The 22151-nt window shown below is 38.9% G+C and overlaps 1 protein-coding gene across 2 annotated transcripts in view; it reads right to left on the reverse strand.

Moving 5' to 3' along the window:
* Positions 1–2129: 2129 nt before the first annotated feature.
* The window catches only part of DYRK4 (dual specificity tyrosine phosphorylation regulated kinase 4), a 48499-nt gene continuing 28477 nt past the window's right edge, over positions 2130–22151 (reverse strand). For both annotated transcript variants that reach the window (XM_040575560.1, XM_040575551.1), the window contains exons 5-15: positions 21004–21139; positions 19157–19320; positions 18668–18804; positions 15400–15540; positions 13375–13513; positions 10990–11071; positions 9245–9417; positions 8038–8098; positions 7362–7491; positions 3100–3254; positions 2130–2642 (exon numbers count right to left, since the gene is read on the reverse strand). In XM_040575560.1, coding sequence (XP_040431494.1) covers positions 2404–2642; positions 3100–3254; positions 7362–7491; positions 8038–8098; positions 9245–9417; positions 10990–11071; positions 13375–13513; positions 15400–15540; positions 18668–18804; positions 19157–19320; positions 21004–21139 — 1557 coding nt within the window. In that variant the 3' untranslated portion in view covers positions 2130–2403. The remainder of the gene's footprint in view (positions 2643–3099; positions 3255–7361; positions 7492–8037; positions 8099–9244; positions 9418–10989; positions 11072–13374; positions 13514–15399; positions 15541–18667; positions 18805–19156; positions 19321–21003; positions 21140–22151) is intronic.

Consider the following 22151-nt stretch of genomic DNA (forward strand, 5'->3'; position numbering starts at 1 on the left):
ATAAAATAAATAAAAAATAAAAAGTCCAACAGTTATCTAAAAGAGGCCTTATTAGGAAATACTTGGAAGGTGAAATCACTGTGGAGGCTGAAGGAATTAAAAAATAACAGCAGGTCAGCAAAGAAGGGAAGACAAAATACAGAAGAGCCAGTTAGCTACAGTAAAATGCCATCCAGCTGCCTACTGTGAATAGGATAATCACACCGAATTTCAGTCTCTGGTGGCTTTGTCGCTTTTTTCTATATACTCTGAATGTCTTGAAAAAACACAAACATATGCCAAGAGAAGCAATATGATGCTGCTTACTACAAAAAGCTATTGAAATGTATTAATTGTGAAGAAACTGCAGCTCCAGCACATTAACCCATACATTAGACTGAGTCTGCAGCTTCATTATTACTAAACAATACTATCAAAAGCAGGTTGGTATAAATGACCCCAAAACCTTGTCTCTAAGGTAGAGCAGACAAATACACAAGTGCAAAATGGTGAGAAAACATATATTTTAACTTGGAGCAGCCTAAACAGTCATCAAGTGAACATACCACAACAGAGCTGGGGAATGAACAGCAACTGAATAGAAACTGTACAATTTCTTTTTCCAAGGAGATAAGAATCTGACCTTTTATGTTACATGATATCAGGATAAGTACTCTTGCTGTTCTTAGTCCACAAAGAACCCTTGCACTTAAACAGAAACCTTTTGCTTCTCATCTTCTGTGTTACTTTCAAGAAACATCCAAAATATTTTCTAAATATCTGCAAAAACCTATCTGAATGTTCCCTAAAACTGCTGATGAGTCTTGCTCCATTTCTATCAGGGCCAGGATTCCTTCTCCATGAAACATGGTAAGGGCTCTGTGTACCTCCCACTTGATACTCACCCTCTTTGGGTATTGTGTAATCACAGAAATAAATGCAGTGCATAAGAGAATTCACTTTTTCTGGCATATCCTTCCGTTGAAGAACAGAAGCTTTTTATAGTCTTCAGGAGAGTTCAGCTGAACAGGAGTCTCTCTGAAGCCAGAGATACAGACAATTCTGGTACTGCAAGTTGGCCTGCTTGTCAGTAACATCTGGATCACAGCAGAATGACATTTTACTGCCAGAATATCTATACACTTAATCTCTCAATTACACCCAATAATGGGCTGTTGCCCTGTTTGGGTCACTTATCTTCCAGGTGTGTAGTCTTGAGTCCCAGGACTTGCCTGAAACCAACATGAATGGTCACACTATATTGTGCAGCCCATTTTCTCTGAGATGACTGTTTCCATTAACTTTATATTCAGCAGCACACCTATGGTAGGGCTCTTGTAATGCAGTCACCTCTGTACCCTATCAGACGCCTTGTTTATTCCTTGTTGTATTAGAACTGTGTAGGGAGCATTTTCATGTTCTCTGGGTTTTTCTTTTGCACATAGGGCCTGTGGGAGTTTGCTGTTATGGTAACTCTTAACACCGACAATCACCTAGCTCTCTTGGGCCTACTATTTTGCACTGTTACAGCAGCAGCTGCATTTTGTATGGCAATTTCCTCACTATGTGCTTTCATATTTTGCAGTACTATCCGTAAGCTGCAGTAAAGTAAATGAGTCATAATGAGGTGGGTGCCAAAGAGATTGTTTAAATTGAGCATAGAAATCATAGGGTTCCTAGAAATCTTGTGGGTTTTGTTTGTTTTTGTTTCTATTTGTTTTTGTTTGTTTGTTTGTTTTTCCTGACTATTAAGTTCCCATAGAGAACAATTTCCGTGAATCTAAACAGCTTGCTTTAATTCCTTTTTCTTGTTTATATGAATATTGAGTGAAGTCCCTGCAGAAATGGGCATGAAATACCACCCTTTGTTGTTGTGGAAGAGCAAAAGAACATAATTTACATTCCTAAGTCTGCGAAGAAAGTGTGACAATGGCTTCCATCTAGTGCTTCACATAAAAAAGATGAGATAGAGAAGGAGGAAAGTGGAGATGCTGTGTTTGATTTCTATTTTTTATACAGAAGTAAATCCAGCAAGCCTGTCTGTGAATTATTCCTTATTTATGCTGATGTAAGTGAAAGGATTCAGATCCTTTAGTCAATGCATTTGTTCTTTTAGCTTCAGGAAAACCTAAAATTCAGAAGTCTGTTATAACATCAAGAACAAGCCACTCTGTCTCTACAGTCTCCATTTTATTGCTGCTAGTTGTAACGTATCTCTGAACATAGCAAGGATGGAGGTGAGGAAAATGAATGTTTTTCAAATCCTGGTTTGTTGCCTGGACTATTTCAAAGTAAAATGAACATTAAATATACCTACAATATGCACAGTCCATGTTCAGACAGATACAGCTTATGTTCCTGAGTACAAGTACATACAAAATACACCAGGTATGCAACTGAACCAATCATTACTTGTACTCTGCATTACTTAATTGGTGGAAAAAAGAAAGAATTTTTTGGAAGAGCTGTTTCACCACTGTGTTCTGCTTGATCGTTTTTGATTGGCTTTTCTATTTCAGTATCCAAAAGTTTCTCTGGAATAGCATGTTTCATTGTGTGATTCTGTACATCATTTTCTGTTGTTCCTGTGGAGGGCACAGTGAGAGTCAGTCTTTCACCCAGTTCACTTTTCACATTGTCAGCTGTATCTTTCCAGATATTTTCTGTAATAATAAATAAATAAAATGATAGGGTGAGACTGTGGATTATCATCATCAGCTAAACACATGATCACTACAAACTCACAAAAAATCAATTGAAAATTTCTGTTGTGATCTCACAACAACCACTGATGCATTCTTTTGCTCTGAAAGTGAAGTGCACTATGGTATGGTGTCAGATACCGTAACTATTTTGCTGTCAACAGGGAAAAGCTCTTTCTCTGTGAACCTTTAGTGCTACCAGTCTTCTTGCTGGAAGCCACTACAAAAATAAGTAATGGGCAGATCTATTTCTGCAGAGGTAAGAAATAGTTGCTCTATTCACTAGATTCCAGTGACTGTTCATTATCTGTATAGTGTGTACTATCACCTCATCTTACATCGGTCAGATGCTACTAAATATAAAGAAATACCAAACACCGATATAAATGCAGTTAGTTTTCCAGGTAGACATGCTTACGGATATTCTCTTTTTTCTTTCCTGGTGTAGAGAAAGAGCCATCACTCAGCTTCCTTGAAACCTGCATTTTCTGTTTTGCTCTGCATATTTTTGGTTCCTGGATCCACGCATGTTTCATTGCTTCATCTGGAGTCATGCGCTGAGCAGGTTCCCACCTTAAATCCACAGTAGGCAAAAAGTTATTCAACGGTAGATATAACTGAAAGTTAATTTAAGCCAGGAGATTCAGTATTTGAAAGTCATGCCATGAGGCCATTTTTTGAAACAAAAGAATTTTAACAGAAAAAAAAAAATCTTACTTGATCTTCTCCATCCTTTTACTTGCTAAAAACTTTTTACTTACTTCAGCACTATGTGCTTTTGTGATCCGATCTTTGCTTTGCTCTGTAGCGTCTAGATATTTTTAAATACAGAAATGTGCAGTTTATAGTGTTATTAGGGTAGGGACCCAACTGAATATTTGTTTCAAAGTTTTCACATTCTGTCAATGCAAGCTCTACGAATGGGAACACAAATCAGACATAGGGTAATACATTAAAAGATAAATCTTCCCTAATTTAGCTGCACCTGAAACTAATGTGGAGAATTAGTTTAACAAATTCATGAGAGATCTTATTATGGAAATGGAAGGTGATATTTTTACAAAATCCCTAATTTTATTTTATGTTCTCACATTCATTCTCTCACAGGTTTGATTCACACAGTTTTCACATCCACACACTCACAAGTACCAAGTGTTCTGGCCAAGATCACTTGTGTGTCACACAGAGGACAAGAGATGACATCTACTGAGTCTTCACCACATCTCTGGGGTTCTTCTTGACTGGTGACAATGAAATAGTCCTTGGACAGATCTTCCATATCCTTTAAAAGTCACCTGGTGTTTGGGCATTGTCCTCCACATAAGAACCTTTCTGACTTTGATCTCCATAAGTATTGGAATGTTGGGCAAGGTAACTACTCATCATCTGTTTTCACTTGTAGATTTGGAATATGTATCTGTTTTGTTTGTTTGCTTTTAACTAACAGGAAAATGAATGGTGTGGGTGATATTCTGTAGCCCTTCAGATTTTTCACTGCTGGTCACCTGTGCTGTGGTATCACCAGAATGCAGGCTTCCTGACTGTCCTGGCATTAACACAAACACTGAACTTCTCAGTTTTACAAGTGGGACCAGTGTCCTGGGAACGGTATCATTTGTTATCAATATGCACAATTCTTTGAGCCCTCATTGTGCTGTTTACTCCAGTGCTTAAGCAAGCATACATTTCCATTCACACTGCATTCATAACAATCCTAATATTTATGTCACAAATCTCTACATTAGTTGCAGGGTATTTCATTCTGATTTGCCCAAAATCAATGCTGGCTAGAACTGTACAGAAATAAAGTAGAAAAAAAAAAAAAAAAGATACTCTTGCCATCACAAGAGCTGACTGAATTATTTTTCAGTCTCAAGTTTTTATCTGCAAAATGGGTATATATAAGTTGAACAAAACTATCTGTGAGGTCATGGCAAATGTACAAAGCTGCTTTGGAAAAACACAGATTGACAACTTCAAAAGACTAAACAGTTCAATTTTTTCTGTCACCAAATGAGCTTTCATTTCAAACCTATGAAAATTAAAACAAACAAACAAACAAACAACAACAAAAACTGCAGCATAGATTTTTTTTGTGACCTGAAATTACTTGCTTACAGGTGTTTTTGCTTCACTGAAATTGTTTCTAAATTTTATGATTCAACCGGCAAACCAAAATGATTCAATGATTCATACAGCTTTAGCAAACAGAGAAGAACATTAAAAGCAATCTTCTTGTGCAAGACACACAAGAAGAGGGGGAGGTAAGTGCAAACTAGGTTGGATTTCTTTAGGAAAGTAACCCATAACTGCTAGAAAGAATTTTACAGTCAATGTTAAACAAGGCACAAAACATTAGCCTTGCATAAGGCAGAGATAGCACTGGAAAAGGCATGGGACCAGCTTCTGCTGCCATTATGCTTTAGTAAAAATTAGAACCCAAGCTTGCCTCCAAAAGCTTATTCTACCTACAGTAAGAGGTAAATATTTAAGGCAGCCAGACAAAAGTTTGTTCCTCTATGCTCAGTTTTCTGGTTCAATGGATGAGTAAAACTTCATTAGTAACCATCTCCCAAGAGATGTCATTTTAACTATTAGTAAAATGACACCTCATATCATGGAGTCTCACCGTGTAAAATGCTTAGTAACCTGACCTCTTTGGAAAAGACATGATCGTATGTGAGCCATGAAATAGCTTGTCTTCCCCAACAATACTTCTTTTATTAAAAAAGTCCCAATTACTTTGTGAAGACAGATGACATGCTGCTGACACTGAAACATTTCTCCCTTCCCCCACACAAACACAAAGACACTTTGCCATTGATGCTCTCACCATGAGAGTGGTTTGTTTTTGGAACAGGTTGCCACAGGCTGTGGACTCTCCCTCTTTGGAGATATTCAGAACCTAACAGGACAAGGTTCTGAGCAACCTGCTCCAAGTTTGCCCTGTTTGGACTTGCCCTGCTACTTCCAGGGACTTCCAGAGGTCCCTTCCTACCTAAATTATTCTGTGGTACTATGTTAAAAGTTCATGGCATAGAGAATCTGTCTGATTCCTAACTTCTGTGAAGACTGTAAACATTTCCATGTTATTTGCATCTAGCATTTTAGAAAAATGTGCCAGTCATCAATTTCCTTTAAGAAAACATTTGTATACTACTTGCCCTACTAGGCCTACAGTAACAAAATTCTTGACTGGAGTGAAGTCAACATATTATCTTAGAAATGACAGGACCTGAGACATATTAGACTCTTCTTGCATTCTGAGATTTACTGATTTATAAAAGTTTATTCCAATCTTAAGAATGGAAAAAATACGGTCTATCAGATAATTCTTGAAACATACATTGTGTTGCTGTCAATGAGAAGTAAGTATAACTATGGTAAGGAAAAAAAAATCAGCATGCAGAATACAAGGTAACACTCTAGTAAATGTGCTAAGCAATTCTCCACACTAACTACCACAGTCAGAAAGAAGTGAGCAAGCAAACAATACTTTTGATTCTGGAATGGAGACATGCTTGAATATACTTTGCCCTTTTATCCTGTGCAACGGGGGATGTCTATAGCATATTATAACCAAAAAGAGTCTAATCTCACCCATGGAACATACATACAGACAGCGAGATCGTTGCAAGCAGATATTCAAAGAAGCAGAACTGTTTTCATACATATACCATAATATATCATCTGATTGCCATTTCCAAGACCTAGCACAGAAAATATGGTCAAGAAATTCAAGTCAGCTAAGTTAGTTCCTGATATATCTCCCACTGGAGGAAATTTTGGAAGACTTTCTTCCCACCAGAGTGGGAGGTTGATTTAAGTACAAAACCAAACTTTGATTTTCAAATATGCACTGCCTTGGGACAGCGCATTATCATTATTTGTGTTAATCTGAATCATAGAATCACAGTCATAAAATGGGTTGGGTTGGAAGGGACCTTAAAGACCATCCAGTTCCAACCCCCCTGCCATGGGCAGGGACACCTCCCACTAGACCAGGTTGCCCAAAGCTCCATCCAATCTGGCCTTGAACCCTTTCAGGGATGGGGCATCCACAGCTTCTCTGGGCATCTTGTTCCAGTGCCTCATCACCCTCATAGGAAAGAATTTTTTCCAAATATCTAATCAAAATCTAACTTCTTTTAGTTTAAAACCATTACTCCTTGTCCTGTCAATATAATCCCTGATAAAAAGTCCATCCCCAGCTTTCCTGTAGGTCCCCTTTAGGTACTGGAAGACTCTCCCCGGAGCCTTTTCTTCTCCAACCTGAATGACCCCAACACCCTCAGCCTGTCTCCATAGGAGAATGAACCTTTATTTTAGATAAAACAGAAAGGATGAAATACAAAGGCCTCAATAGGCAAAAAATGTTGCTTTTAAAGTTTAGTCTGCAACATCAGAGGAAGGAGAGATGTTTTTAGACATGACAGTGTCAGGGTTTTTTTTATGTAGCTTGAAATAATCCCTTACACTGAGTCTTTTTGTGCAATGATTTTTCGCTGCAATAAGCTGTGAATATCTGTAATAGCTACCCTAATACTACCATGAAGGGAAAAACAAACAAAAACACACACACAAAAGCGAACAAACAGATACAAAGATTTTAAAGGCACAGAACACTGAAAGCAAGTTCAAAAACAGTCTGCTGCATGTAAATCAGAACTATGAACTTACATTAGACATCCTTTCAGAAAGTCCAAGAAACCAGCATCATGAGTTTTCAACACTGTGCTTAAATCCTTTGAGTCTGGGCATCTCTTTTTTCCCTTGCTGTTGGTTATGGATTTAGGAAAACCTTTGGAATCTTAAAAAATAAAAACATGATCAAAAAAATCACATTAAATATCTTCACCAAAACTTTAAGAGTTGCAAAAACGGTACGCATCCATCCCACTAACTCCAGCTTTGTCCTGTTCAATTGGTTGTCTGCCAGCATTGTGGCAAACAATACTGGTTACATCCTAGAGATTGCATCTTACATTAAGTCTTTTGTTCAATTTTTCCAAAACCACATGATATCCAGAGAAGTTAACGTAGTCTAAATTAGTTTCCCGAAACCCCGTGTTCCCTTCTGAAATAACATTTTTTAAGAAGTAACAATGGAGTGGATTTCCCAATTTCTTCTCTCTCAGCTTGGCAATAAGAGGCCGATAAAAGATGAAGAACAGAGGAACACATTCATTTGTAGGTCTAATGTTATCAACTTGCTTTATCTCAATACCTCTTTCTGAAGGAAGTTTTGTCAGCTAAGAAGCAGCTTAAGTTCTTCTGACCCTACTTTCTACCAGTGCTCTATTAGTGATTAACGAGCAGAGGAGTCCAGCAAGGAAAAACAAACAGAATCAGTTACCAAAGAATGTTCGCTTCCTTGATGCAGCCTGGATAAAATCAGGTGGTGGAAGACCCAAAACCTTCAATACAAAAAAAAAAAAAAAATTCATGGAGTTACTGCTCATTTCATAAACATACACAACAGCCATCAGGAGAGATGTGATATTTCACCTTCCTCCATTTGAAAAGAAGCTGAATGTAGCAACTTACTATGAAATGTCTACAAATCATTTGCTTTTATGTAATTTATTGTGGAAGGAATTAATGGATTCCCTTAAAGTTGTCTGCACATAGAAAATGTCTTCTCATAAGAGTTGACATTAGGATCTTCATTACCACAGAGGACTCTAAGAACTAGCATTTCTGTTAATAAAATACATTGTAGGAGGCCAAAGGGAGAGATGCTGTCTTTGAAAAATCTTGTACAAACTAACATGGCACTAGAAAGATCAGAACTTGGGGCTGAGTTCAACATCAGCTTGCAGTGTAGTGGTTGGTATGCAGCCGCTTTCATGGGCCAGCTTTGCACCTACTCTAACATTTGCACTGGGTAGATGATCTGATGTAGGATATGTCACACTACATTCCTGAAACAGTTACAAAGATGATAGAGCCAAACTCTTTGGTAGGCAGCCAGTATAAGAAGGGACAACAAACTGTGGCTTGAGAAGTTCAGGGTGACTATTAAGAAAAACTTTTTCACCAGGAGAATTGAGCAGCACTTGAACAGCTCATCCAGACAGGTGGTAGAAACTCCAGACTTTGAGGTTTTCAAGATTTGCTAGACAAAGCCAAAGCTGACTGATCAGCAAAAATCTCACTCTCAGAAGGAGCTTGGACTAAAGACCTTGAGAGATTTCACTTGACTGTCAGTTCTGTGATCTCTGAGAGAAGAGGAGCCTGTTATATAATTTGGATTGCTTTTCCTTCCCCTTAGATATGCTTCTTCTGTGGTAGCTTCTCTGTACAAATTCTGAGCAGATTAAAATGTGTTTCCTTCAGAAGCAAGACAGTGAATGTACAAAGAAGCGTTTAGCACAAGAAATAGAAATAAGTTTCTCGTTAGAACCCATCCTTTCAAAGAGCCTTGTGGCTGCAATAAGCCTCCCTCTAAAAGGCTGTCTCTTCATCAGTTATACTTCTTCATTTCTTGAAACTTCTTTTTGTTGCTGGCAGCATAGTTTATCAAGTGAGTATGTAATTCAAAATACAATACCAGAAGTTACCTCCATGATGCAAGCAAGTTGGTCAACCTCATTTTCCCCTGGAAACAGTGGGTAGCCTGTGTAAAGTTCAGCCATGATACAGCCTAAGCTCCACATGTCAACAGCCATGGCATAAGGATGACCAAGAATCACTTCAGGTGAACGATAAAACCGGCTCTGAACATACGTGTACACTGTAACCAAAAAAAAAAAAAAAAAAATGACAAGAAACAAAATATTGTAATTGAGACAGAAATGTGGATTCCAGATTTCACAGGAAAAGTGATATCTATGTTCAGGCACCATATGTCTACTCTAACTACTAGCTCCCATTAATGGACTGCTCACACAGGCTCAGAAAACCTTCCTTTATCCCATTCTAAAATCAATGAGCAATATGTTTAGCACTATTTTATTTGAAATCATACTTCAATAGGTTTTACTGAAAGAAACTCTTCTTCTAATGCTGTGATTCAGCTTAGTCTGTTCACTTTCATACTTGCAGGCCTTCCCCTTGAATGAATCAACAGTTCTTCATTATCACAATCTTGCACTATAGGAAATACTTTTTTCTACTGATACTCAGGGAACATCTCCTGTTGCCTTCTGATTCCCCTGTTAATGCATTATTGCCTGAATTATAGCCCCACAGCAACTATCAAAAATCACATTCCAAGTCTGGGACTCCTAATGAGTAGATTTATCCTTTTACCTTTTGTCAGTTCAAACAAATGAAAACTGTTACAGTATACAAGCACTGTTATTTTCTTATTCTTAACAACTTGATTGTCACTTTATTTATATTTTTGCAGTTCTTTACATTCCCATATATTCGATATCTTTCTGGAAGAAAAGTGCCCTGAAAAGTTAGTTCTGCACAACATGCGATTTCACCAAGTCTGTGCAGATAGAGAGCACCATGGTGGTAATCTGTGCATTTGACCAACTGTATAATTGTTGTCTGTTTTTCTGTCATTTTCATCACAAATAAATAGCTGACTTTTTTGTTTTATACTCTTTAATCCTGTACCAGTTTGAGGGTTGCACTGAGTCTTGTTTCAGCTGACAGAGTCTCAGTCATGATCCTTCTTTCTTTCCACTGATGTTTATGTTTCAAACTGTTACTCTCTGCAAATATTTTAGGCTGCGTCTTCAGATTACATTTTACTCAAATATGGGCAAACCTAAAATGATTACCTGCTCCTACAAAACTGTGATGTAAATCTAATGGGCTGAATCCCAAAATATAAATGAACATGTTTGGTTCAGTTTATATATCAAACTTTCATAGGAAAATAAAAGAACAATTCAAGACTAGTTTCGGTTTTAAAATGTAGTCTAGATTTCTTTCTGTTTTTCTTTTCTGTTTCCTCCCTCATTGTATTCATCCAAAAAGTACCCGTTTTTTGACCATCCCCCTTGGAAAGGATCTCTGGACCTGATTCTGATCCTACAAACTATTTGTTAAGTCATGTAACTGGGATTATCTGCATAGGCCCATTTCAGCTAACCATTTTTGCAAATGCAATTCTAAGTTCAACAGCAGTAGAGGGCTGATCAGGCTTGGGACAAAGAGAAAACATGGTAATAGCTTATTTATTTCCTACAAGTATATGTTCCACCACCAATGGCTGAACAGTTTGTCAGATTTTTATTAGGGGCATAGGCCACCATATTAGATCAATCAAATAATTAGCTTTTCCCACATTATTAAAAATTAAGAAAACTTATTAAGAAAATTACATCAACTTGACTTTTCTGCAAACCTCTTTGGTGTTCATAGCAGCTTGATCCAAAATCAATAACTTTAACTGAACCTTGGCCTTTGTGGTATAATAATATGTTCTCCTAAAGGGGGAAAAATCACAGAAAAAAAAAAAAAAAAAAGGGTTAACACCCCATTAGGTTAGTGAACACTTGGGTAAAGAAACAACCCATATCAGGTCTACATTTATTTGCATAACAAAAGCTTAAAATTTCATCTTCCTTGGGAATGCATTTGCTAACATGAGTAGGCAACCACATCCAGGAATGTGCAAAAGCAGAGGGGAGATTTGTAAACGGACAGAGTTTGAAGGTTAGCTAGGCAGGCACACTGGTCCCTGACATGCGTTCCAAGCCACTGCACTGCACAGTGTGTGGTGCTATCAAGGCACCAGCCAGTGAGAATGCTTGCTGTGTGAGCATAATGAGCCCCTCCAAACCCATTGTCATTAACTTAGTAAAAGACAAACTGTATCTGGTCACATGATGATCTAACCAGAACCATTATTTTTGTAACCACAGAAAGCCTTTGCCACATGAACAAGTTGTAATTCACATTTCTTCCCTCTATTTCTTTCAACCTTCTCCAGACTCTGTAAGCATATCTCTTTCCACCTCACAACAGTGTGGTGTAGAGATATCAAAGTAGCAATGAATTGAAATGGTACAGTCCTATCGACATATTAGCTGGGTGCTGATGGCGTAGCACTGTGTGCCTACAGTTCCAACTTGAAAAATGATTCCTACACAGTTAGCTCAGGAATATCTGCATCAATGAGCAAACATAGCTTATTAGCTCTCTGCTGGATAGTTGAATTCTACCCTTGTTAAAAATCTCTTGAGATCAAGAATTTCCTTTGATTTTGTTTCTGATCATAGGGTCTTTTCCACTTCTCAGCGGAGAGATAGCTATGTTTATCAACAAGTTTTATACCAATTTTACGTCAAAGTTTTGAAGGACTGAACAGTTCCCAGGTTGTTGTCAACTAGTGACAAAATAGTTTCTTGTGCTATTAGATTCATAAAAATAGGACCTAGGAGGAAGATGCTGATACTGATGAAAGTCAAGACAAGGACTCACTTCCCCCACCCAGATGCTCTTGGTCCTGTTATGGGATGTATCCTCTCTCTGCAGCTAGCTATCCTTCCATGCTCATGGTAGTATTCATTCTCTAATACCGAATCCCGCACAATGCAAAGAAACTGATTAATGGCAAAACCAGGTTCTGGGGGCATTACTTACCCGGCATGAAGTCCACAGCAACTCTGTACCCTAACTTACATTGAGAAATATCATAGGAGGCAGATGTAATAACACATGTGAGCTTCAGGTAACAAAAATTCAAGTCATGAAAGCACACTTGCAGAATGAGAACAAAATTCTCTTTCAGTTAAACCACTAAGTGTTCACTAATACTACTCTATTTAAATGCAGACTATACTCATTGATCTTGGCAACCTTATTTCATGTCAGTGGCTGCCTGGGAAGAGATTTCCTGTTAGGGGAATTGTTTCAGATTACAATATTTTGACTATCTTGCAAGCCTCACTTCTCACTGTAAACTGGTCTGCTAAAGATGTTGGCAAGACAGCGGGTACACACAGTACTTGACTTTTTGGAGTTCTGAGTTAGGTTACATTAAGCATAGTGAGAGCAGAATTCCATCCTTAGCATTTTTATTTGAGAGATGATTTATTTATTTATTGGTTCATTTGATGTTTGGAAAAAAAGTCAAGAGAATGGTTTACCTGAAATAAAAAGAGATTAAAAATACTAAAGAATTTTCTTAAGAATAGAATAAAAAATTCTTAAGAATTTTTAAAAAAAAAAAGAGAGTTAAGATTGGGGCTTAAGGAGAATGGAAATGTTTCATCTAGCTTGAATGCTTAGCAGATATAACAGCAGGAATTAGATCACAGATATTCCTCCAGAAATAGGTAAGCATCCTGAATAGTGTATTATAGAATTGTTTTGTCACTTATTAGGATACTTAATTTTATAGTTACACATATGAAATTAAATATGCAACAGGATTAACCTGAAACAGGCTACCTTGTGAATAACTCATTATATTATAATGCTCCTCATATTGAATTATTTAATTTCACAAATACCTTTTTCTGTCTCTAAGCAAAAAGCCATTACCTGCGTTTGATCCGTTTTTGCACATATTTTGGCAGCCACAAAACCATGTATAAACTGCAGTGAAGAAACTGAATCAACGGAAAGAATCACTTAACCCTAGTACTAATAGCATCTGAGAGAAATTAGAGCTTCTGGACAAATAACCTACTAAATTTTAATGATTCTACTGAGAGTTCCTCTCAATCAATAAAAAAAATAAGATTCTGTGCAGAATAACATGTTAGGAAATGACAGTACTTACAGGTTTCAGATCACAGTGAATGATTCTTTCCTGGTAGAGCACTTGTAAACATCTCAGCACACACTGAGTGAAGTGTCGAATTAAAGACAGACTGAAACCTTGGAAATTGTTCTTTTTGATCAACTCATACAAATTTATTCTGTGAGGATTGTGGGGTTGGAAGAAGAAGGCAGAAAGCAGAAAAAAGATTAGGGAACTTATTTTTAACAGCATGAATAATTTAGAGTGCATTAAGAAAGTATTTTGTCTGTCTTCCTACCTGAGGGAGGAGACTCATGAAGAATAAAATGACCAAACTAATTTCCTCCTTGAGAATGATGTTCTGCATGTAATATGCATAAACATCTCCTTGAATCTTCAGGTCTAATGAGGACATAATATCCATAGACATGCTTGCTTACTAAACTCCATGCTGTTATTTAACTGTGTTGATTTACACCAAGTACAACAATCATTCAGGAAGTGAGAGGAAAAAAAAACATTCAGTCTCCTTTCTCTCACGTTTATCTTTGTTTTGGCACCTTGTATAAATCCATTTTGTCTAAAAAGTCTTTAATTAGCAATAAATTATTCTAGATAAATACCCCATAAATTCAGGTCTTGTTAGGTTCTTAAATCCCTCTTGTCATCATCGTATCTTAGCTTCTTCCAGTACTGCATTAAATGATGTGACTAGCTTTTGCTCATGTGAACAGTGCCCTGAGACCTTGAGGGCATCACAAGACCTGATATCGCTGTCCACTTGCAGGGCTCCCCCACCCACCCAGGGCCTGGGACTCCATGTCAGCACCACGGCTGCTGGCCCCTGCCTCAGTGAGGACAACAGCAGGGCCAGGCTCCAGCTCCCCACAGCCCTGCCTATGGGCTCATGGCCCAGAACAGCTTTGGCCCACCCCCAGGAAGTTACCCAATGCCTGGACTGTTTCTGGTGCCACTGGCTGCCTGCACCAGGTAGGCACCAGGCCCCGTGACGATGGACACGGGGAGCCTCTGATGCTCACAGGATCCTTCCAGGAGCCTCCACAGCCCCAGGAGCCTCCACAGCCCCGGGAGACTCCAGCTCCTATGTTACGTCAAGGGCACACACCAACTGTAGCTTTCTGCCTTCCCCACTTGTATGTCCACTAGATTCAGAAAAGGCCCATTCCTTTGGAAGTAAATAAAGTTACCAGGACTTGATGGAGCACAAAGTTCACAAATTAAGGGTTTTTTGTTGAATTTTAGAAGCAATCAAGATTTTATCGGGCAAATACTTTTTATGACAGCCAATCTGCCACTCTCCTGTAAAAAGCTGAATATGTTGACTATACCATGAATGTTTTCCTGTGAATTTTACATAGCAGCTTTCTGAAAAGACTCATCCATGTCTTCCCTGGAGACAAGTAGTCAACTCTTTTCCTGTGTGTCTGACTGACAGACTCACAAGCCGCAGTACAATTAATTTAGGTGTATTTGAGATCAATACTTCCATATGATGATGAAAATTCAGCAAATGCTATAATACATGCAGCAATTGGGGTGTTACTTGAAGAAATGGGAAATTATGGGTAAACATAATTACAGTTTGATGCCCTGATTATAAGGAGGCTGGTGAATAAAATGGTCTGACTTCCTTAAAGTTTATCCAAAATTCCACCTAAGGTGTGTCGTGCAGCACACATTCACAGAAAGCAATATTTTATAATAATTTAATATAATTCATGCTTCTACACCCTGAAGTTTACCAGTTCTGAATTCGCAATTTTACTTCTTTTCCCATAGGTGTCTCAGGGAAGAACACTTCAATACATAGCACAGAAGATAAGGAATAGATCATGTCATTGTCTATATATGGTCTGAGGGGGCCTTTTTCATTTCATCTTTGCTGATCAAAGACTCAGCTATGCACTTCGAATTTAGACAGTATTCCTTTCTTGTAACATTAAGAGATGCAAATTCCTCCAAAGAAGGCATAAAAATGGAAGCTCATAAGGCACAAGGTCTACAATGCTCCTTAAGATTTATGTTAAGGAAAATACACTTTACCCCAGCAGTTCAAATGAAATACAGAAGTGATTGCGAAAGTAGAAGTATTCTTTCATGTGGATAATATTGTGAGTATCATCTTTGTCCTTCTTCAGAAGAGCATCAAGGATCTTAACTTCCACCAAAGCCTGGCTGTGAAATCTGCAATATCATATGACATCCAAATGGATGAATCATTAACTCAATCTAAGTTTATTGCAATACAAACACTGCAAACACCACAATTTTACTATAAACTCAATGTGTGAGACAACAGTTAAAAATTCACTGCTCACCGTTAACTACTTTAAATTTGATTCACTGTTGTTTCCTAGTCTAAATATACCAGTCTTAGATAGCACTTAAGAGTAGATATTTTGACTTGTCTGAAAAAAATAAATAATGAAAAATAGTTTCAAATGAACATCCAGAGTAAAATCCTGATGCTTTCAAAATCCATAGGAATGTTTACTCAATCAGAGCAATATTTCACACATAGCACAGTGAGACAGACAGTTTTGAAGAACATCTTTACTTTCAGTGTTCACTGAGGGGAAAAACTTAACAGTTAAAGCTCTGAATACAGCTGTTCCTGGAATCAATAGCATAATTTAATGAACTTTTTGGTTCTTGGAAAAGCAAGGAGGAGGTTAGAAGAACTGCCATCTTGGACTTCCAGAGGGTAAACTGTTCAGGAGACTGGTTGGTGGAGTCCCTTGGGAGGCAGTCTTGAAGGGCAAAGGAGTCCAGGAAGGCTGGACACTCTTCAAGAAAGAATTCCTAAAGGCACAGGAGCAGACTGTCCCTATGTACCAGAAGACAAGCCCATGAGGAAGAAAGACAGCATGGCTGAACAGAAACCAGCCAAACCTTTGGCTAGAGCTCAGGAAGAAAAAGAGTGTTTATGACCTTTGGAAGAAGGGGCAGGCTCTCAGGACTATAATGATGTTGTGAGGTTGTGCAGGGAGAAAATTAGAAAGATTAAACCCCAACCTAAGCTCAGTCTGGCTTCTGCCATAAAGAAAAATAAAAAATGTTTTTATAAACACATAAACAAGAAAAGGAGGACTAAGGAGAATCTCCATCCTTTACTGGATGTGGGGGAGAACAGTAACAAAGGATGAGGAAAAGGTTGAGGTACTTAATGTCTTCTTTGCCTCAGTCTTTAGTAGTAAGACCAGTTGTTCTCTGGGTATCCAATCCCCTGAACTGGTACGTAGGGATGGGGAGCAGAATGAAGCCCTCATAATCCAAGAGGAAATGGACCTGCAACACCACTTAGACGTACCCAGTTCTATGGGGCCAAATGGGATCTACCCAAGGGTAATGAAGGAGTTGGCAGAAGTGCTCACCAAGCCACTTTCCATCATTTATCAGCAGTCCTGGCTTTCAGAGGAGGTCTCAATTGACTGGTGGCTAGCAAATGTGATGCCCATCTACAAGATGGGCTGGAAAGAGAATTCAGAGAACTACAGGCCTGTTAGGTGCTGGTGAAGCTCATGGAGCAGATCATCTGGAGTGCCAGCATGCAGCATACACAAGACAAACAGGTGATCAGGCCCAGGCAGCATGGGTTTACGAAAGGCAGGTTCTGTTTGATGAACATGATCTCCTTCTATGACAAGGTGATGTGCTAAGTGGATGAGGAAAAGGCTGTGGATGTTTTCTACCTAGAGTTTAGCAAAGCTTTTGACACTTTCTCACAGCTGTCTTCTGGAGAATCTGACTGCTCACAGCTTGGATGGGCATAGGCTTTGCTGGGTAAAAATCTGTCTGCGTGGCAAGGCCCAAAGAGTCATGATGAATGGAGTTAAATCCAGCTGGAGGCTGGTCACTAGCGGTGTCCCCCAGGGCACAGCACTGGGGCCAGCTCTCTTCAATATCTTTATCAATGATCTAGATGAGGGGATCGAGTGCACCCTCAGTAAGTTTGCAGATGACACCAAGTTGGGCATGAGTGTTGATCTGCCTGAGGGTATGAAGACTCTACAGAGGGATCTGGACAGACTGGACCGATGGGCTAAGACAACTGTATGAAGTTCAACAAGGCCAAGTGCCGGGTCCTGCACTTGGGGTGCAACTACCCCATGCAGTGCTACAGGCTGGGGGAAGAGTGGTTAGAAGACTGCCCAGCAGAAAAGGACCTGCAGGTGATGGTTGACAGCAGGCTGAACATGAGCCAGCATTGTGCTCAGGTAGCCCAGAAGACCAATGCCATCCTGGCTTCTATCAGAAACAGTGTGGCCAGCATGGTTAGGGAAGGGATTTTCCCTCTGTACTCAGCACTGGTGGGACTGCACCTGAATTGCTGTGTTCAGCTTTGGGCCCCTCACTACAGGAAGGACATTGAGGTACTGGAGCATATCCAAAGTAGGACAACAAAGCTGGTGAAGGGTCTAGGGAACAATTCTTAGGAGGAGCGGTGGAGAGAACTGGAGTTATTCAGCCTAGGGAAAAGGAGGCTCAGGGGAGACCTTGTCTCTCTCTACATCTACCTCAAAGGAGATTGTAGCAGGTCGGGGTCAGTCTCTCCTCCCAAGCAACAAGTGATAAGACAAGAGGAAGTGGCCTCAAGTTGTGCTAGGGGAGATTTAAGTTGGATATTAGGAAAGAATTCTGCACTGAAAGGGTTGCGTGACATTGGAACAGGTTGCCCAGTGAAGTAGTTGAGTTACCAGCCATAGAGGTATTCAAAATACATGTAGATGTGGTGCTTAGTTACATGGTTTAGTGGTAGATTTGGCAGTGCTAGGCTAACAATTGGACTTGATGATCTTAGAAGTTTTTTCCAACCTGAATGATTCTATGATTCTGTTTCTCATCTGCTCCTTTGACTTCAGTTAACACTGAACTCAACTGACAAAATTATAATCGGTCACATAAATGAGAAGATGTTTCTTAGGAACATAGTGCAGAATTTTCCGTACTAAGATGAGCGACTGGAGCTTCCCAGACTATTCTTGGTGTTTTGGGGTCTTGTAGGAAAATAGGCTCTCAGCAAACAGTTGTGCTGGGCTGGCTACCTGTGCTGTGTATTAACTGTGCCACAGATAAGAGACCTCTTTGTAAGTATGGAAAAACTGTGGCTGCTTTCACAGACTGCATCTCCACTGGGCCCAGGCCAGTTCTGAGACCCTGACTTAACCTTTCTTCACTCTGTTCTGAGTGTGTTTAATGAAAACCTGTGGTACTGGAGGCTTGGTTTTGCTTTGTTCACATTATCTCAGTTTGTCACTGCATATATAATAAAGAGCTGATTATATTGGTTTAAATTCAATGGATGTCTCACCTTTTCTTATTCCGTATTATTTTCAGTGCCACTAATTCATTGGTTTTATGATCCAAGCATTTAGCCACCTGCCCAAATGACCCTTTTCCAATGACCTCCAACACTTCGTATCGATATGCAATATGGTCATGTAAAACCTTCAAAAGAAAATAAATAGTTCAGATTCAAACAGCAAGGCAAAGATCAGGCTTTAAAGTAGTTCATGAAAGAGGCTGGATTTGTAGCAAGTGAAGTCTACACTAAGCAACTGTAAGAGAGAAAATAACAAGTGCATGGTTCATTAATCCACCCACCTTGCATCAAGCCTGAGGAAAAGTGGTTATCTCTTTAGGATTCTCTTCTGAACTTTACCATGATTATTACTGATGTTTTCGCTATGTGAATATTTATCTTCAGGAAACAACATTTATCTCACATTGATCCCTTAAGAGTCGACAGACAGTCACTACAAACTTATCTGAAAGTGAATACCATAATGTTTCCACTTACCTTTAGGTAAGAACCATTCTCATCATCATAACAACTATTATTCTGGGCTTCAGGCAAACCTTCAATCTTTTTAGCTTCCAGCCCAAGAAACCATAGCTCTGGATAATTGAAAATTTCTTTTTGTTCATAGACTGTTAACTGGTTTCTAAAATTTTTCAAGGCTTCTAAATTAGAAAACAAGAAAATAAGAATAAAAATCAGAATCACAAAATCACAGAATAGTTTGGGTTGGAAAGGACCTTAAAGATCACACAATTCCAAACCCATTGCCATGGGCAGGGGCACCTCCCACTAGATCAAGTTGCTCAAAGCCCCATCCAGCCTGGCCTTGAACACTTCCATGGATGGGGCATCCACAACTTCCCTGGGCAACCTATGCCAGTGCCTCACCACCCTCTGAATAAATAACTTCTTTCTAATGTCTAATCTAAACCTACCCTCTCAGTTTAAAATCATTATTCCTAGTCCTATCACTACAGTCCTTGATGAAGAGTCCCTCCCCAGTATTCCTGTAGGTATTGGAAAGCTGCTATAAGGTCTCCCCAGAGCATTCTCTTCTCCGTGCTGAACAATCACAACTCCCTCATGGGACAGGTGCTCCAGCCCCTCGATCATCCTTGTGGCCCTCTGGACTTGCTCTAATAGGTCCACGTCCTTCTTATACCGGTGGCCCCAGAACTGAATACAGTACTCAAGGTGTGGCTAAATACATTGTCAATGGCACATTGCTTTTACAGTGGAACATTTTAGAGTAAAGCATGTCTGTTTGAACATGAGATTGAGTAGATGGCTGCTAGAGGTTCCTTCCAACCATCATTTCTATGATTCTGTGTTGACATTTTGTACAAATTTATGTTTCTTTTTCTTTCTTTTCTGGCTTACTGTTCTATGTTCAACAAAACATTCATCATCTCTCAGCAAGATTTTGAGAGCTGAGGTAAAAATGATTTGATTTTGAGCAGTCACATACCCTGATGTTTTTGAAAATCCCATCTGTTGTCTACCTGTTTCAGTAAACTTCACAGATTATGTGAAGAACTGTATGCTTTTTATTGATTGGATTGTCATATTTATGAAATGGCAGTAAGCTTTAGTTAACCAAAGCTTTTAAGTACTTGTTTTTCTAACAAAAAATATCAAGTTCAAATGCACGAGGTTGGGAATTAAGTGGGACCCGAATCTGCTGTTCTACTAATCCTGATTCTACCTGTACAGAAAAATTTCTACCTACACCCCCTTTTATATCATTTAAATCTAGACAAACAAACAGAGATTATAAATCAATGTGTTCTTTAGGCATGCATGTGGGTGTTTTGTCAAACGTCAGCAGATTTCCATCCATTAATGCAGTGATGCTAAATCATTCGAAGACAAAAAGCCACTACATTTTTTTTCCAGCACTGTTCCTAAAAACAGGTCCACTCTTCCAGAAACCTTTTACATCTGAGGAATCCCAAAATGCAATTTATCCCACATAGATAAAATGTGACACAGCTACAAGCAAGTGGGAAAAGTGTTTTATCACCATAATAGAATACTGCTTCATGATCTGTCATAAATCTTTGAAAAATACAAGTTCTGTTTTATAATGCATACATCTCTCATTTATGTATTTGTGTTAATCTATTCATTCTCATATTCCATTTATTGCATTCTCATATTGCAAGTAGAATTGTTAGGAATCACCAAGCCTGTCCATATTCCTGCCCTCCAAATTGCTTATTAAATATTTCATGGAACATTTAGCAAGGGACCTCTCATCAGTGAGTATCCTGGTTGCATACACTCACTATCTATACATGCAACCTGTCACTCCAGTCTTTTCAGCATGCTCTCTTATATTCTACCTGAAGCAGTCATAGGCAGCTTGACACTGGTGCTGGTGTTTTCCAGTTCTGATGATTTTCTCTGAGCTCTGGTATCATTTTCAGAATGACTGTTTAGAAGATTAAATTGTGGAAACTTACTTATAATTCCATTTTCCTGACAAGCAAAAAAAAAAAAAAAAGGTAATTTTATTTTCAAATATTTTCATGAATATTCAGCTATCTACAATTGTGGAAAAACAAAAAAGCAACAACAAAACCCCAACCTTTTACATTCCTAAAGACAGGACTACAAGAGCTGGATTTCTTGAGTGATCTTTATGTCAATTTTGTGCTGAGATAGAACATGTATGCTTGGAGACTAGGACTCACTGAATACCCCAAAATTCTGCCTATAGCACTGTTGGACCACAGAAAGATAAATTTCTAAATAAAAGAAGAAAGTTCATCTTCCATGTTCATTCAATATATGGGTACTTACATTGTATAAATGCTAGAAACCACCATGGCTTGATTAAGCTGCTTATCTTTTATGAGTTAGGATGGATCTGAGTATGATCTTCCTAGTATGAAGAGCAGGAAAGATAGTCAAATAGGCATTTTCTATCTCTGATTTCTGTATGGGCATATTGAGCAGAGTTGTGCTAGAATCCATCAGACTGCTTGTGCAGCCCGCAGCATTGCAGGGACAGCAGCATGGGTCTGCACCTACACAATTGCAATACAAATATCCAGATTTGTAGGAATGAGGAATGAATGGGCTTGTAGGGGTGTGGAAGCACTAGAAGGAACAAGTTGTATAAGAAATGATATAAAGATGCTATCTATATCAGCAGGTCTTCAAGATTCCAGCACGTGCAGTTCGGAGGCCTTACAGAACAGGACAGCCTACAGAATCAAGCCATAAGGACATGATGAAGGGTTGGATATAAAAGGAAGACAGATAAAAAGACAGAAAATAGTGTGCTCTGGGATAAGAATAGAAGGTGTGGGGTCCCAAGCTATGTTCTCAATCCCTTCAATGAAGGGAAAAGACTCAGCTAGAGAGGGTACATCCAGTGCATAAATACCTGGCTGAAGCTACAGGGAGTGATTTGTCTTCTGTGAACACAGGATGAGGAACAAGGACTGCTGAGCAGAAACAGAATCCAACTGACGAAGCAGGGCAA

This window comes from Cygnus olor, chromosome 1 (assembly GCF_009769625.2).
Source record: "Cygnus olor isolate bCygOlo1 chromosome 1, bCygOlo1.pri.v2, whole genome shotgun sequence".
Taxonomy (NCBI): domain Eukaryota; kingdom Metazoa; phylum Chordata; class Aves; order Anseriformes; family Anatidae; genus Cygnus; species Cygnus olor.